We start from the raw sequence: 16,502 nt of genomic DNA on the forward strand, positions 1-16,502 counted from the left end.
TTTGCTATCGCAATTGATACTTCGCCTTTCGGGCGAAACTGCGACATTTTTTCTTGCTCCCTCTATTCCAAAATCCCTCGCCATCTCGACGGCATTGCATCACGATGTACAATGCAGTCTTATTTTGGAGAAAACTTCACTAGTATTATACAAATGATCACATACAAGATTAAATTTTTGTGTGAAGGCCCGCAGATTAACCTATTACTGATACATACCTACATTGGGCCTCAAATTGGCCACTTGTAATGTCAAACGGGTGGAATGTTAAGCTATATTGCCTTGAATAATAATTAGGAATTTCCCTTTAAGAACAAATGGCCCTGTACATCATCATCTTCCTTTGTAACACACAACAGCTTTTCCTTCATGACTGTGCAGTTCGTGCCGTCGCATGTTCCCAAACAGTCTTTAGCAGATTTCCTGCCATTTATCGACAAATACAAGTGCAGTTCATACAGTGATATATATTTTTTATAATTACATAACTGTAAACAGCTCATTCACCTGCTTTGCATCATCTTGTAAAATGTAGGCGAATACAAATACAGACTTCACCAAGCTTCCAGTTTTATCACATTGCCTTCACATATCACAAGTGGCTCCAGCATTTGGTCTAATGTGCCACTGTTTCGAGACATGTCAACAAAGCGGGGAAAAGAAACAGCTTCACATTTAAAGCATCTTGTGTACAGACTATGGTAAAGCTTGCATATAAACACACACACATCCAGAAATCAAGTGACTAACAAGCGAGGAATGACACTGAATTTCATAGGATAGTGCCTTCAATGGAGTCTAGAGCTGGAATGATTTGTCAACTATGGGGTAATAAATAGCGCATGCATTTCAATTCGCTTTGCCTAGGGCCGAGCCACAAAGTCCTTGCATAACAGCATTCCTTTTGCTGCAGAGTTAAGAAGTGGACCATCATGAAACCTTATGCCGGCAGCGTAACCTTACAACCTTACGTATGTTTAAAATTTGGGCAAAAATGATGGCAACAGTTCATGAAGGTGATTTTTTTAATGCTAGTTTGCCCCAATGATTATCTTCAAGACCTTGAAAGCATTAGTGAGAAGCTCTTGAAAATTGAACATATTATTGTCATATAATGGTGTTTCAACTGCCATGGTGGCGGTTACCACAGGCAATGACTTAAAATTCTTCAATAGTACTGAAGTCTGCAAGGTGTAGCCTTGGCCGAGTTGGTTCTGTATGACAAACAAACAGCACATAACGGTAGAGGAAAACATCGGAGACGTGTTTTATGTCTCCCATTATGTGCTGGTCGTAATAATTTAAAACTAAAGTCTGCTCTGCAGGACTTGATGTCGCACAGCGACAATGAACAGTGCTGCTAGAAGCTGTGAACAAGAATTATTAACGATCAGTGTTCACTAGCTTCTAATTGGAAACTGTAGCTGCCATAGAGAACTCAAGAGCTCGCAGATTTGCCTGTGAAATCAAAGTGCAGCGCATCACGATGATGATGAACTGTGGGCACAAGAAATAAAAGCATACACATGCTTGAGCATGAAGAAAGTGAAATACAGCATACCGATCGAAAAGTGCCCATAGTGAGAGGTTTAAATAATACAATTGCCTAAACAAAGTTTTTTTTGCTGTTATCACAGATGGAAACTGCTAACACAGAGGGCTTGGCATATGACATGAAGAGAGAGAAACGTGGTGGGAAAGGCAGGGAGGATGACATGAAGCATTGTATATAATGCTTGTGGTGATGCAGCATATGCTCAGACGTTATGATAGGTAGCTTCATTTGAAACATCTCTTTTCTGTACAGCACTACGGAAAAAATAAACACAGTGGAGTTTTATTAGTACTGCTATGTCATCCTAGGTACACGGAACATAAGTACACGTTTATTTTTGCACAATCAAATGCCTATTTCAATGTACATACATGTGTTAAGTAGTATATGATAATCTTCAGAAATGGGTGCCAGAGAATGAAGATCTGTCTGATGTGCCAAAGATTCCCAAGATAAGTCTAGAATTTTATGTCCCCAAAGATTCTGTACTCTTCATATAGTAAACGTTTCTAGGTCTATAACAGAAAATCTGAATTATTTGGACTTTCCTGCTGTTTCTTGCAAACACATGAATTAGTCCGACATGAAATAGCCGTTAAATTAAAAAGCACCGGTACATTACGAGTGTCGCAGTAGCAACATTAGTGCAGAAGCAAAAATGATCAGGCAAATGAGGAAGGTACACTGCAGTAATCAAAGCCGAGAAAAAAATGCCAGTGTGCTGTATTTCTGTTTTCCCATGTCTTGCTATGAACGTATTTCACTTTCATCCTATATGAAACATGCAACGCAACAAATGCTGTGGAAATTGCAGATTTACAGAAAGTGCTTCAAGTGTGACCTGCATACTGCTCTTTTGACTTGATGGCTAAATCATGGTGACTCGACAATGTTCCAGCCCGAAAAACATGGGAAATGTGTCCAAGTGCGAAAAAGCGTGATTCTTTGAACAAAGGTGTTTAAGACGCACCAATGCCACACAATCACACGGTGATGGAGGGGGCGAGGCTCACACTACAATGGAATTCAATTCCAAAAGTTTACAAGAATTACACCATTAGAATGAATTGACAAATACTGCAGCTTCTGCACATATTATGTGCTACACACAAAAAGTAGGGTGGCTCAATCCTCCACATTTTGATATGAAATACTACAACACAAATACACTGTTCTTGTCGCTCTGCACTTTGGTCAATAAAGCGACTGTTTTTTTTTCCCCATTTGGATAAGGTCAAGAAGCTCTTCATGTAGTGTTCCTTACTACCTTTATAAATACCGAAAGCGTGAATTTAATTGCGGCATGCAGGTCATTTCTGACAGTATCCAGTCATGAACAGTAAAAAAACTATATGTACAAAAAAAAATAATCAGAGTTCACAAGATTTTAATGGGTTTCTAAGTCATCATGCTAAACACCTAAATCAGGAATCTCTATGGCAGGCGATTTTAGACATGCTATCTAGTCATGAAAACCAAGAAACAGTGACAGACTATGTACAGACAACATGGACTAGAGAAACTTGCAAACATTTCAACTGTCTGTCTGTTGCCACTGAAAACACGTTGATACACATGAAAACTTGATGATCAAAGCACTACGGTCAGAATCACAATGACTAAGAAGCCATGGTTTCAGCACTATCCAAAGTGGCCACAAGCATAAGCACAAGAGTATTTTTCATTTACATGCTGAAAGCAAGGACAAAAGAGGAACTTTAAATGTTGGTGTCACATTTGGATGCTTCATGGAGCACTTCGGCACATGGTGGCTGTGCCGTTTCTCAATGTTTCAGCAAACAGTCACAAGCCTTCTGAAAAAAAAGCATCAAACATTCTTGCCATTTAGTGCAGTGGCTTGGGACATCTATGCAGCCAAAAAAAGGGGGCAATAAAAATAATAATACACTGTATACGGTTCAGTAACGAATGAATGACACATGAACACAACAGCCTGACATCACTTTAGGTTAGAGACAATAGGGAGTTTTACATTTTGTGCACCCTAAAATTAGGAGACACAAACCACCAAGCTTATCAAAGAATGCAAAGGGCCTAGGGCCTACAATGAAGTTTGTGTACTTGCGTATGCAAAGTCGCTTAGGTATGCTATTTCTAAAGACTCCCTAATGAGTGTACACGTCACAAGCAACTATATGACATACAATTTGTGTTTAATTTTGCACTGGTAATATGAAATCTCTCAGAAGACTGGGTTTACATGCACCAGACAACACACTTTCTGTTAGAGGAATGTTAATACCTTTTCGTGCAAAAGCACCGATGACCACAAAGCACACAGACATGGGTAGGAAATGAATCCACGAGCATGCCAGGAACACTACTGCTATTACAAACCATTTATAAAGCATACATGCATGCAATAGTGTGAATCATGTATTGCTGCTTTACAAAGCACAGAAAAATGAAACAACAGCATCATATCCTGTAATCTCTTTCGACCCCAGATTCAAGATACCAACAAGAATTCTCTGACGCCAATTTACAGAGCTGTATTGACCAGCACTGGCAACACTTAATTCACACAAGACCGTCTACAGTCTTCCTGCACGTTTGTAACTGTTTACTAGTTACAAGGCTAAACTATAAGAAACCATGCTTAATGTCTCAATTATTCCACTGCATCCCATTCATTCATGAGCATCGGTAAAGTTGCTAGTACAAGTATCCTCTCACAATTCAATACTTCGATTACTACCATCTACCCTGCTACCCTTCCAAAGGACCTAGCAATCATCTTTTGGCCAACACAAATATTCCTTGCACACTAAGCTGCCTCAACTGTCGTCACAAAGAACAACTGTGACTGCAGGTAACACATAAGCTCACAGTACACATCAGCAAAGGCACACAGCCCCAAAGACTGCAGCACACGTCTGTTAAGTTACGGCGAGTGCTACGTGCAGCAAGCTGTGGTGACACCGTCTCCCTGTAAAGCTTCTTCACAGGCGCTTTGAAACTAGTTGAATGTCTTCTTCGAGTACGGTGGCTCGGTTTGGCATGAATATACGTGTGGCGAGAATGTACCAGGGCGCATGGTCGTGACCATGCGTGGAATGTGGGTGCCAGCGCACAAACTTGTCGCATCAATCGCTCAGGCTGCTGTCATCGGAGCTGTCGTTATCCGCAGGACATGGAGAAGTTGGAGCACCAGGGGGTGCTGGTGCATCAGGATTGCTGCAATGCACGAGAGGAAAAGAAACAAAAAAAGAAGCATGGGTAACTTAAGCACCAGCCGATGAGTAGGCTTGTTTTGAACATGCTCAGCTGTTCACGTGAATGCATTATCCTGCAACTACGCGCGGTGGCGCAAAAGATGACACGCTCAAGCCACGTCAAGCTCATCCGTATGACTAACTGTGCTGCTTGCAACTAAGAATGGTAAACAGTAAAGTTAAAAACTTCTTATTAGTGAGGCGAATGACGGTAACTGAGAGGCTAACTTTTTCTTAGTTACAACCACACAACCAGTTGTCTTTTCCTCCAGTTTTATTTCTCTTTTCCCTATTACCGTATTTATTCGAATCTAGGCCGATAGTTTTTTTCAAATAATCACATACGAAACTCTAGGGTCGGCTTAGATTCGAGGATTTTAAAAAACGCGCCAGTTTTTAACTGAAACTGATAAATAGGGTGCATAGTTAGCGCCATCTAGAAAAGTCAGTATCGCAGCCGCTACTAGCCACGCCAGTAGCCAGCTGAAGTACACGAGCGACGTCGCCTTTTTGACCTGCGTCGTATCGGTAGTATCGGTATGGTGCAGCATCGGCGCACGGTGTGGCGTTATCGTAATGGCACCAAATGGGCGATGCCACTATAGTGCCGCTTTCTAAACGAATACTGTATTTACTCGAATATAACGCGCACTTTCAACACGACCCTAAATCTGCGTCGGCATTTCAAAATGGCCGCCTCGCACGCGCGTCGTGCCTAGCTACTGTAGCATGCGGAAGCTTCCTCCGTGTGCTGCAGTACACGTGCTTAGGCAATAGTCTACCGTCTGTCTTCACGTTCTCAGCGTCTGCTCTATCTAGATATCAGCATGAAGTACCGAGTTCATCATGATGCCGCGTTTAAAAGGAAAGTGATCATCTGTGCGGAGACGGACGGAAATCGGGCCGCATCACGGGCGTTCGGAGAATCCGAAACTTGCGAGCGGGACTGGCGCAAACAGGAGAGGATTTTCGCCAGCAAGGCAATGCGGAACGGTTTCAGTGGACCGAAGCAGGACGTAATCTGCGACGATCCATTCCGGCGATACGATCAGGCTTGGCCCTATCTTGAAAGCAATCTGCGACTGGTAAAGTCCGCCGCGCGCCGTGTTCTCGCTGCGTTGAAGCGAGAGGCATGCTAGCACGAAGGCGCGCTTCGTCTCCAGCGTTTTGACAGTTCGTTTCCGCGGTCAACGAGCGAGGTGTGTTCATGTTTGCTTGAGCGCGCGTGACACCGTGCTTGTTAATAGCGGTCTACTAATTTGCTACCGCATTCGATGCATCGCCTTTCGGGCGAAACTGCGACTTTTTTTATTCATCGCAACATCAGTGCATCGGGAGGAAATCTATTTTTCCAAATTTTTCCTCACGAAAAACGGGCGCGCGTTACAATCGAGGAAGCATGAGAATCGAGTAAATACGGTAGTTGTGCTAGCCGTAGAGGCATCGTCAAATGTTCAAACCGGACGGAACTTCGGCATCGGTCTGTCGTTGGAGGGGGCCACGGGAGATGGTTTTTGCGTGCGCCGCAACATGCGCTCCTTCCAAAAATGCAGCATCTCTAATGCGCTGGATGGTACTGAATATAGCGCACTGTTTGAAGATGTCAGCAGTAAGGAAGATAGCGACGAGGCTAGCAGCGATGGTGACATAGAATGAGCTCGTCATGTTCAAATTTAATAAATTCTGTTTCATTTTGCGAATGCTGTCCTCGCTTTTTCGTTCGGCCTACATTCGAGGTAAGTTTTTTTTTTTTCGGACTTCAAACTTTTGGGGGGTCGGCTTAGAATCGGAGTCGGCCTAGATTCGAGTAAATACGGTATTTGTACATCCCAATTAAAAATGGCAGTTAATTTTCAACATACAGTAGAGCCTCGTTCATGTGTTTTTTTTAAGACGCGGTGAAAACGTACCAACTGGGGGAATGCACAATCCGAGGTAACTAAAAATTTTGACAAACTCAACTGTGGTTGACATCTACATACTGCGAAGCGCTGCGTGAATCGTTGCGACATGAAACGCCGACATGCGTCGAACTGGTGGGGTTCCGGCAGCCTGAGACGCGTCTTGTTTTCCCAATACATAGTGCAATAGGTTGGCGACGAAGAATGCCACCGGAGTAAAACATGATGCTCACATCGCACCGCTTACAGCAGCGAACGGCGGCATGTTTCGGTTATCGCCTATTAAAAGCGTGTAATACGCTTCCAACAGCACTATGCCCCATGTGCTACAAAACAGATAGGTGAAGATGCTTATCGCAATAGGGTTGGTGGCGACAACTGTGAAAGTGGCGTGAGACGACCTGGGAGGAGATTTGCTCGTACCGGAATAAGAAATCGAGTGTGCGCCGGCGTTTTCACATGAGACGGCCGGGCGATCATTGCAGGAAGTGGCTGTAGTGGGCGGCTACTGTTCTCGATTGCGCGTGCCTAGTGGCTTTTCTTGTTCACAAGGTACCTAGCAGCCAGAAAATGTATCATATACGATTGCCATTTGCCAATGTATTGAACGTTGGTGCGGAAATATTGTGTTTTCCTGGAACGTATAAACCAGTATAAAATGAGCGTAACTCAATTGGGTCATTCTTTTTTTGGGTGTTCTCGATCACGAGCTTTGGTGCCAGGAAATCGTATGTAACGGGATCGTATCAACGAGGTTCTACTGTAATTTCTCAGGCTTCATCATCTATCTGCATCATATGGTTTTAATTTATTAGGTGAACATAGTCGCAGCCAAAATTATTCGTTAAAAAAGTGTAAGCAGGTTCCTTGGACAAAGCCAATGGAAACTTAATCCGACAATATCATACTGTTGGCTGCATTTCGCCTCACAAGCACAAGGTTTGGGCAGGTGACATGTTTAGCATACTACCTGCATTATCGCTGCAAACTGCACCATGATGTACATAAATTCTGGCACAATTGTTCTCGAAGAAAAAGACACAGTTTCGCCCGAAAGGAGAAGCATTCATTGCGATAGCAAATTATATTAGTCATTTATATTATATACCTCATTAATATACCTCATTAATACGCACCCGCTTAATGTGTAATTGCGGTTTAAATGTAGTCGCGAAGATTCCCCCACCCAGCCACCATTGAACCCCATGTATTGGGGGATCACTAAAGCCATAGTCACTCATTGCCCACCAAACAGTTAGTGTGTACTATTTTCTTTCTTGTTCTACACGCACAGGCACAAAATCGCCAAAATCTCATGAGCGCAGACCTTCGATTCTGGAGTTGCGACGCCCGGACGACAGTCGCCAGTGATAGTGAACTTAAAACATGGCCACCATGACGTACTTCCTGTTCATACAGCTGTTGCTGATTGCAGCGCACAAAAGCATGGGCTTTGAGATTAGCTTTCGGTAATGCAAGAAGCTACCGGTAGAAGGTGCGAATTCGCTGTTGCCATCAAATCCAATCAAATTCAAGTAGTAACCGCGCAGAAGCACATTTTAATGCGATAGCAATTATATGGACACTCCAAGCACACTTCCGCCATCGCCTTGGTCGTGGACATCGCTTTGAGGTTTCGTATAAAGTCCAAACAGAGTAACATCGTCGCCGTGCGCCGTACATTGTACGTATGTGCGAGTGAAAGCTTGCCAGGGTCAGCCAACGATTGCGGCTCAATCTCGCGTGCATGAGGGAGAAATGCAGGGCAGAAGCACACTTCTGTTGCGCGCGAGGCACGGCTGGGGAGGCGAGAAAGGGGGTTTACTTCGGCAGCGGACGCACAGGTGCAGTATCTTGAAAGCGATCTGTGACGTGGAAAAAGTGAGCGCCACCTCATCTTCAAAGCAGTATCCGGACAAAGTGCAACTAGTGCCCGTAGCTTCATATGCGCTGTGCTTTCGACGTTTAGTTCGCATTGAAGCGAGAAACGGCATGAAGGTCAATTCGCTCACTGCTGCTGACGCGCCTCCTCACTCCAGCGTTTTGACAGTGAGTTTCCGTGGTCATTGAGTGAGATGTGTTCATGTGTACCTGTGCATGCATTAAACCGTGCTTGTTAATTTAGTTAGTAAGCGGGGCCTCATGGACAAACTGGGTCGTGGCCTTATCGAGTTTGAATATGCCGTTGTCGCGGCAAGGCCACCACAGCGACAAGTGAAGATCACCGATCTTTTTATGCCTACCTGCAAATAAAGCCTGTCTGAGTGTGTGTGTTTGAGAGCACCGTGACATATTTCTTTTCTAGCCAGTAAACTGACAATGGTGGTTAATTCGTACATCGTTTAGTGCGTACCTAAACGTCCTTCCCGGCAGACTACGTATTAGCTAGTTTGAATGTGTAAGTGGCAGTTTGATAAAAGCTAAAAATGTTAGAGCTGGAATAGCACAACTCCGCTGAAGTCTAATATGATTGTCCCGCAGCGCATTTTCGATTGGAATTGAGGCGGATCGGGATCGAGTACCTATTTGCGACTGGCTCCTTTGCGCAAGCTGTGGGAGGGAGCCAATAGGGTCTTGGTTCGAGCAACTTTCGGCATTTTTGGAACGTAGAAGGTAGCGGAGTAACATTTGTTCCGTTGCGTACTACTTCCACAGTGCTGCGGCCACTGCAACTGTGGCGCCGCTGCTGATAATGTGCGGGTGCAGCATGGAACCTCACGGATACGCCATGACGTTCTGTATAGAGTCCCAGTGCGATAAGATCGTGTCAGCACTCCATATACCGTAGGTGCAAGGGTAAGCATGTGCGGCTGAGCCGAGAACATACCTGCCAAGGATTCCAGTTTTTAACCATTTCTTCAACTCGTACGGTTGACAGAAAAATCTCCTGGAAATTGCAGTTGGGCCCCATTTCTATCCGCGCCCTGCACTTTGTCGGCGGAAATACAACTACAGTGTCCGTATAAGTGCTATTGCAATAAAAGAACAAACTTAAAAGGGCGAGCGGTGAGGGAAGGCGTGTGCGATGAGCAGGAATTGCGCTAACTTGAGTTTATTTACCGCACTTAGGCACAAAAGGCGCTGAACACCACTGTGAATGCGCCCCCGCTTGCCCGCCGCGAAACACTTTGCTTGGTGTGACAGTTTGACAGTTTTAAGATGCAGGGAAAACGTACCAAATGGAAGAACGCATGATCCGATCCCTTGATAGTTTGCTCTAAGCGGAGCAGCTTGTCGGTATGCTTCGAGTGATCGGGTTTAAAATGCATGCGTTTTGGTTGGGGCTAGGAAGAAATTTCAAACAGAGTGATAATTCGCAACGCGACTTCAATGTAACAAGGGTTTACTGTAGTTCTATCAACCGTATAAACTGCTATAAACATTCCCTTAAGTAAATTAACAAGCACAGCGTCACACGTACATAGGCAAACACTCAATGTGTTCATGTTTGCCTATGCTAAATGACCGTGGGCACCTGCGGTAGGAACGCTGGCGTGATCAAGAGCGGCAGCAGCAGCAAGTGAACTCCTCTACAGGCTGCCTCTCGCTTCAACGCAATCTAGGCGTGACAAAACACAGCGCACACAAAGCCATCAGGCTTCTCGGGTTGCCTAGCCTTTGTGCTGACCGCAGATTACCTCCAAGACAGGGTGCGCACAGCCACTCCCAGTCGTTCAATGCGCAGCTGCAGCCAGCTAGAAGAGGAGACGGCTGCCTAACCTGCCCTCTTTCCCCCCTCTTGCGTGGGCAAGAATCTGCCGCCACATCAGGCCACCATCCTTCTCGGCTCACCCTCGCGCGCTTTCCCTCGCACCTACAACATACAAAGCAAGGCTACGACCTTATCGCAGTTTAAACAGAACCTCAGGGTGGCGGCGGAAATTCACCTGGAGCATCCCTATAATTGCTATTGCAATAAAAACAATTAGGCAGTTTTGGCCAAAGAGCGAAACTGCATCAAATAGGCTCTATCTGCACAACAAGCCAATCGAACAAGTTGCTTCTTTAAAATACTTAGGAGTGATTTTTGACCAGCACCTGCAGTGGGAAAAAATTTACAGCGTATGCAGGAAAGTGGCGTATGGCTGCTATACATTAATGAAAGCATGCCAATTCTTTCCCCATCGTGTGCTTCGGTTGCTCACTTTGCATTTTGTCACTCTCACATTAGCTATTGTATAGATCCATGGGGTGCAACACATATGACATATCTAAAACCACTACTGCGCTGACAAAACAAAGCTATAAGTGAATTATGTGGTAACAGCGTAAATGGTAATATTAACACCATATTTCAGGAGGAATGTATACTTCCAGTACCAGCACTTCGTAACTATAAGGTTGCCTTTTTTGTTGACAAAATAATAGGGACCAGCTTTTCTCTATCACTCTTTGCACCATACCATCTCATAACACTAGACACGCATGAAATGGCAATTTAATTAGTCTACATCATGGGTTCTCAAAGTGGGTTCCGCGGAACCTACGGGTTCCGCAGGCCCCTGCTCGGGGTTCTGCGAGCCACTGATAAATTTTCCCTGGTCCCGCTCTCGACAAGTGTCTAAAACGGCGAACACGAGGTGCGCTTGATCCAAAGAACCTCCATTACCCATGACCGAGTGTCAAAAAGCACATCACAGTGCGTAACAGCAACGCGCGAACTGCGCAATAAATACGCAAGCAGCGTGTAGCAGCCCAACCTCTGAGAACGGGCAGCGCGCCTAAGCTTTCGCACTTGAATCTCGGAGGCCGTAACTTACCACCATGCGCCTTTCTCCTATTTGTAGATAGGGTAGGTGCCGATAGCGTGCGCACTGACCTATACGTTGGAGGAAAAACTAAAAAAAAAAAAAAAACGCGGAGCACCGCAAATGCGCGCCACAGAAGAGCAAGAACGGCGTAGCGTCCAACCGAAACGAAGCGGCGCACTCCGCATCGCCGTGGTCCTCAGCGGCAATCGTACGTGGCACGTGACTGACAGCAACGCCGAAGCGCTTCGTGCCTAATTGTGCCTTTAAAGCCTTTATTCTTGCGTTTATCGCCGCGCGTAACACCGCGTTGGCGGCTAGCCGCGTGCCTCCGTAAGTGCGTAGTCGCTATCTCTGATCGCGTCGATAACCACCGCAGTTTCGTCCGCAGCGGTTGCGGCAAATAGTAGTTTCGTTTTCACTCGATGCGCGCGTTGGCTGCGTGCCTTCACAACTGCGTAGTCGCCTCCCATGGCAGCGACGATAACGACCGCAGTTTCGTCCGCACTTCTTGCCGCGAAAGGTAGTTTTGTTTTGACTTGGTGCGTCTGTCAGCCGCCTGCCTTCTGAACCGTAAAGTGGCCGTCCATGATCGCGTCGATAGCGGCCGCGGTTTCGTCCACACTTCTTGCAGCGAACGGTAGTTTCGTTTTGACGTGGTGTGTGCGTCAGCCGCCTGCCTTCTGAACCGCAAGGTCGCCGTCCATGATCGCGTCGATAGCGGCCGCGGTTTCGTCGACAGCGGTTGCGGCAAGCAGTAGTTTCGCTTTTACTCAGTGCAAAGCTGTCGAAGATAAAAAGCACCGGCTACATCGCGATGGACGGACAATTTGTTGGCGAGCAGCTGAGTGGCGAAAAAATAACCAGGATGTGCGCCCGTTGGTGCAAAGCGCGTCTCAGATGAAAACGCGCGCCGCGAAGGAGTGTCGTGAGGCCTTCGCCGCTGCTAGCGCTAATCAGTCACGAGATGAAGAGAATTTCAGCTTCCGCACTGGTCTTGTGCTAAATAGAAACAAGATTTGCCGATTCATTGAGTAAATAAAAGCGTGTTGACGTATTGCAGCATTTGTTTGTTTTCTTGATACGCTCGATAATTCGGTTAAATCGGGGGGGGGGGGGTTCCTTGGCACTTTATGGAGCTTAGCAGGGTTCCTTGGGATGAACGTACCTGAGAACCCCTGGTCTACATGCTACAACTTATATGGAGAAAGACTGAATTCCGTGGGATGAGAATTTAGAATAAGCTACCCCGTGGAAATTAAGGAAGCAAAAAATTTTAAGTGTGGTTCTAAAATATTTTATTTGCAAAATCAGGATTTCTAAACGGTCCTTTCACACGTAGTCAATGTTTTACTTTTGTGCTGCTGCGATTACGTACAAGCCTTTTTTTTGTGTTACAGCACATATTTATTTACTGCATTGCTGACCTGTTTCATGCATCTTTCACTGATTCAGCCACTAGCCAATGTAGGCTATCAGTCCAGATAATTTGTATCCATATCGTACAATATTTCAATAAAGATTGATGACGATGATTCATCGGACGATGTTCTAACTACACGCAGGTGCGACATGCTGAGGCGGCGCAGTATGTAAGCCAACTCCTGCCGGGTAGAAGGAACAGCACCCATGACTGAGCGTGGCGTTGACAGTGTGTCGACTTCGCTTTGTCGTTGCTGTGTCTAAACACACTCCATGTCTCTAAAGGCCCTCCAACCATCTGCGCGGGAGCCGTGTGTGTGTCGTCGAGTAGAAAAGCATCACAATGGCGTCAACAGCATCCGTAAAGTTGCCATTGCAGCAAAATCATAGGCGTAACATCTCAGAGATGGGATAACTGCAGTATACAGTAAGTAAATGTAGGTGAGGGAAGGTCACCAGCTAAAAAAGTGCAACTTACTCTAATATGCTGGGATCCACATTTTCTTGCCGCATCTTGATTTGAACAGCACCAAGAGGAATACCCTGAGTTCATGAAAAGGAACAGTAAGAAACAAAATCACCTGTCTACGGTTATCATGTGCCATAATGTGCAACATTCAACTAATGCTATTTACAAATAGGCTCAAGTTACCTCTAAGCTAAGCATAAAGAGAGTGTATTAGTCATAACTTGTCATTGGCTACTGTACTACCAAAAACGCCTGTCCAATGGTAAAGTGACATCAAGTGTCAGCCTGTGTTGCGACCCTGTCACACGGTGCATAGTCTTGAGGGCACAGATCGCGAGCGTGCATGCAGGTCTTTGAAATCAATTTGGGGAAAAGTATGCAACTCTTCACCATGCCGTTGAATGCATGTGACCAAAGTGCCCAGGATAATGTACGATACGATTGTTGTCCAGTGCTTTTTTTTGTGTGCATAAATATCCACCTCGAAGCATCACCAACTCACCTAAGTTAGCCTTATTGCACAATACAGATTTCGCACCTGCAATAAACTTAGAAGTATTGCTGGGGTTGTACTTCGAATAGTTTTATTATGACGAGTAGGTTATAAGGCCTCCTTAGCATTGTATATAACCTATCTTCTGTTGGAATGCAAACCAGCAGGTGAACACAACCAAGGTAAGTCAAATGGTTAATACTTTCCCCCTACACATATTTTTGAACTTTGCATACACATTTAGAGTGGCATACTATGCAACCACAGTCATTGAATAAAAATGTGCACAGGACTTTAGTGCAAACAATCAAACCTTAATATAATGAACACAGCTAAGTGATTTATCGAATGTAACACAGTATATGAAATGTTTCTTGCTGAAATCAGCCTATAACAAAAACGTGCTCTTAACGAATTGGATATAACGAAGGTGTCTGATGCAACTCCATTGAAGCGAGGCTCGACTGCAATACAGTGCTCAAGTTGAACAGCCAGAAGGCAACACGGATATAGACAGTCTCAACAGCGATGCTGGCAAGATTTCGAGTCACTTACAACGTTGAGCATCTTGAAGTACTTTGAAAACCTAGGATCCTTGGAGACAGTGTTTGTTGGTGCAGCTGGAGGCTGTGTTGCTGTGTCTGCTGCCTTGAGGGGTTCAGCTTTTGTGTCAGTTGTGGGACCATTTGCCTGTGGCTGCTGCGACTGGCTCTGTTCAGCTGTGGCCTGTGTTGTACTCTGCCGATCATTCGCCTCCGGCTTGGCTTCAGTTGCACTGGCCGTTACATTCTCGAGGCCAGGAATTGAAGAAAGCTGAAAGAGCAGAAAGCAAGTTAACTTACTCCTCAACAACCACTCCAGATGATTTTGTTCAACCATAGCCTTCTGTATCAAATGTGAGAGCATTTCCTCGGCTACCCTACCACACTTTGGCCTATTTACCCTGACCTTGATATGATAACTGCTAACAGAAATAAAATCTAGCCCCTACAAGAAATCGAACCTGGGCTTCCAGCGTGGTTAACAAGTACCTATCCTTGGTGTTACATTAACAGTTGAGAATGGGCACAGAATACGAGGGACAGTAGAGCCAGTACTGCAGCCGCTGTGCTGTCAAAATATTGACACGCATGCGCGTGTCAAGGGTTAGAAGCTCTCCGGAGATGCACAGTGTGTTTGGCTGCAAAAGTGACAGAGCAAGACGGATCCATTAAGCGCTCCATTATGTCAGCTGTAGTGGAAGTTGAATAAAGTATGTGAGCTGTGCGAATGGTTCTCACATAGCTTAGACAATCATTTCAGATAGGTTTCGCCATAATTTGCTGTGTGAGACAGAGAAAAAAAAAAAAAGAATAATAATTAATAAATGCCACTGGAGCTAAACATTTCTCGGGCACTTTTATGCTGTCATTTTTCAATTCAGCTCATTGCAGATTGAGCACTACTACACATCTTAAAGCACATTTGACTTTGAACCTGGTACACTCAATCATGGTTCGAATTGAAAAATTCGATGCTGATCGACTTCACCGAGTATCAAGGCTGCCTATGTGTTGAGGGTCCAGAGCACTGTGTTGCTTCACCAGCATATGAGCCCTTTGTCACGTTGGTACTTTCAAACCCTGTTAAGTCTAAGGAGATCAACCTCGAGGCCAATCGAACCTATACATTCGACAGGGATGTCGAAGAGAGCATGTGAATCATTAAGATAAACGTAATGCCATTTTCACACAGGCAGTTGCCATCACCTTGAAGATCAATCTGCACTATATCCTGTCGAACACAATCGAAGCACGAAGAGTGAGCAAGTAGGGCAGAACAGATGTCAAACATGTTTAATAATGACTCACAGCAGCGCTCAATCTGCATCGACCCAAGCGCGGTTGACGGTGCCCACGTAATAGGGGTATAAGCAATGGAGCACTATGCGTTGCTCACGTAACAAATATACCGATCGATTACAATAAAATCTGTTGTAAATGCGCTGCTCGATAAACTCACTTTCGCCTCCAAGATGCACATAGATGCTTCCAGTCTCTGTATTCTGACGAGTAGGTCTTCCAGTTTCTCATCACAAACCGTTGCGAAATGATTGAGAAACGAAGTTGTCCTTGTTAGGAAATAGTTGAGAAAAGCTAGAGTCCTCTTCTGCTGGATCGGTGGGACCTGAAACGGATCAGAGTCGATAATGATCGGAACGATGAAACTACAAACAAGAACTGGCGCAAACCATCACCAAAGTTACACATGCTAAACATCAGATATGCAACATCGTATTAAATGCTTAGGAAGAGGAAGCAGTGCCACGAAGACCACCTCAAATTCACCCGCAAGCGTCCTATGCACACATTTTCAGACAAGAAACCACTGACTTTCGAAAATACACCCACTACGTTCGATTAAGTGTTCCCAAGGCCTCAACGCTATTTACAAAGAACGAACTTCTTTGAGTTAAATTAGCATATAAGTGAAATGGGAGTCTCCTTAACTCTCCATATCTTAATATTTAAAAGACTTTATCTATTTACCTTGGCATAATCAACACCGTGACCAATAATCGGCAGCCCATCGTCGTCCATGTTGCACACGACAGGTCCGCATACGCCGTCGCTATTTCTTAAATCAGTTTAAATGCTTTAAATTACATATTAGTAAAAACTACCAAGACACTTGCGTCA

General features: G+C 44.9%; 1 protein-coding gene across 1 annotated transcript; it reads right to left on the reverse strand.

The window, feature by feature from the left end:
• Positions 1–452: 452 nt before the first annotated feature.
• Positions 453–16,431, reverse strand: LOC119434736 (WASH complex subunit 3). Its single transcript, XM_037701815.2, has 5 exons — positions 16,353–16,431; positions 15,826–15,990; positions 14,380–14,637; positions 13,341–13,405; positions 453–4,753 (listed from the first exon to the last, which is right to left on the reverse strand). The coding sequence occupies exons 1-5, from the start codon at positions 16,401–16,403 to the stop codon at positions 4,663–4,665; spliced, it is 630 nt and encodes a 209-aa protein (XP_037557743.1). The 5' UTR covers positions 16,404–16,431; the 3' UTR covers positions 453–4,662.
• Positions 16,432–16,502: the final 71 nt, after the last annotated feature.

The sequence above is a fragment of the Dermacentor silvarum genome, unplaced genomic scaffold (assembly GCF_013339745.2).
Source record: "Dermacentor silvarum isolate Dsil-2018 unplaced genomic scaffold, BIME_Dsil_1.4 Seq210, whole genome shotgun sequence".
NCBI classification, from domain to species: domain Eukaryota; kingdom Metazoa; phylum Arthropoda; class Arachnida; order Ixodida; family Ixodidae; genus Dermacentor; species Dermacentor silvarum.

What these genes read in the sequence shown, in the direction of transcription:
- LOC119434736 (XM_037701815.2), bottom strand. Translation starts at nt 16,403, where the DNA reads ATGGACGACGATGGGCTGCCGATTATTGGTCACGGTGTTGATTATGCC. An exon ending in TGTGCATCTTGGAGGCGAAA is followed by an intron (nt 14,638 to 15,825) that starts GTGAGTTTATCG and finishes CTGCTCTTTCAG; the next exon opens with CTTTCTTCAATTCCTGGCCT. An exon ending in GTGGATCCCAGCATATTAGA is followed by an intron (nt 4,754 to 13,340) that starts GTAAGTTGCACT and finishes CGTGCATTGCAG; the next exon opens with CAATCCTGATGCACCAGCAC.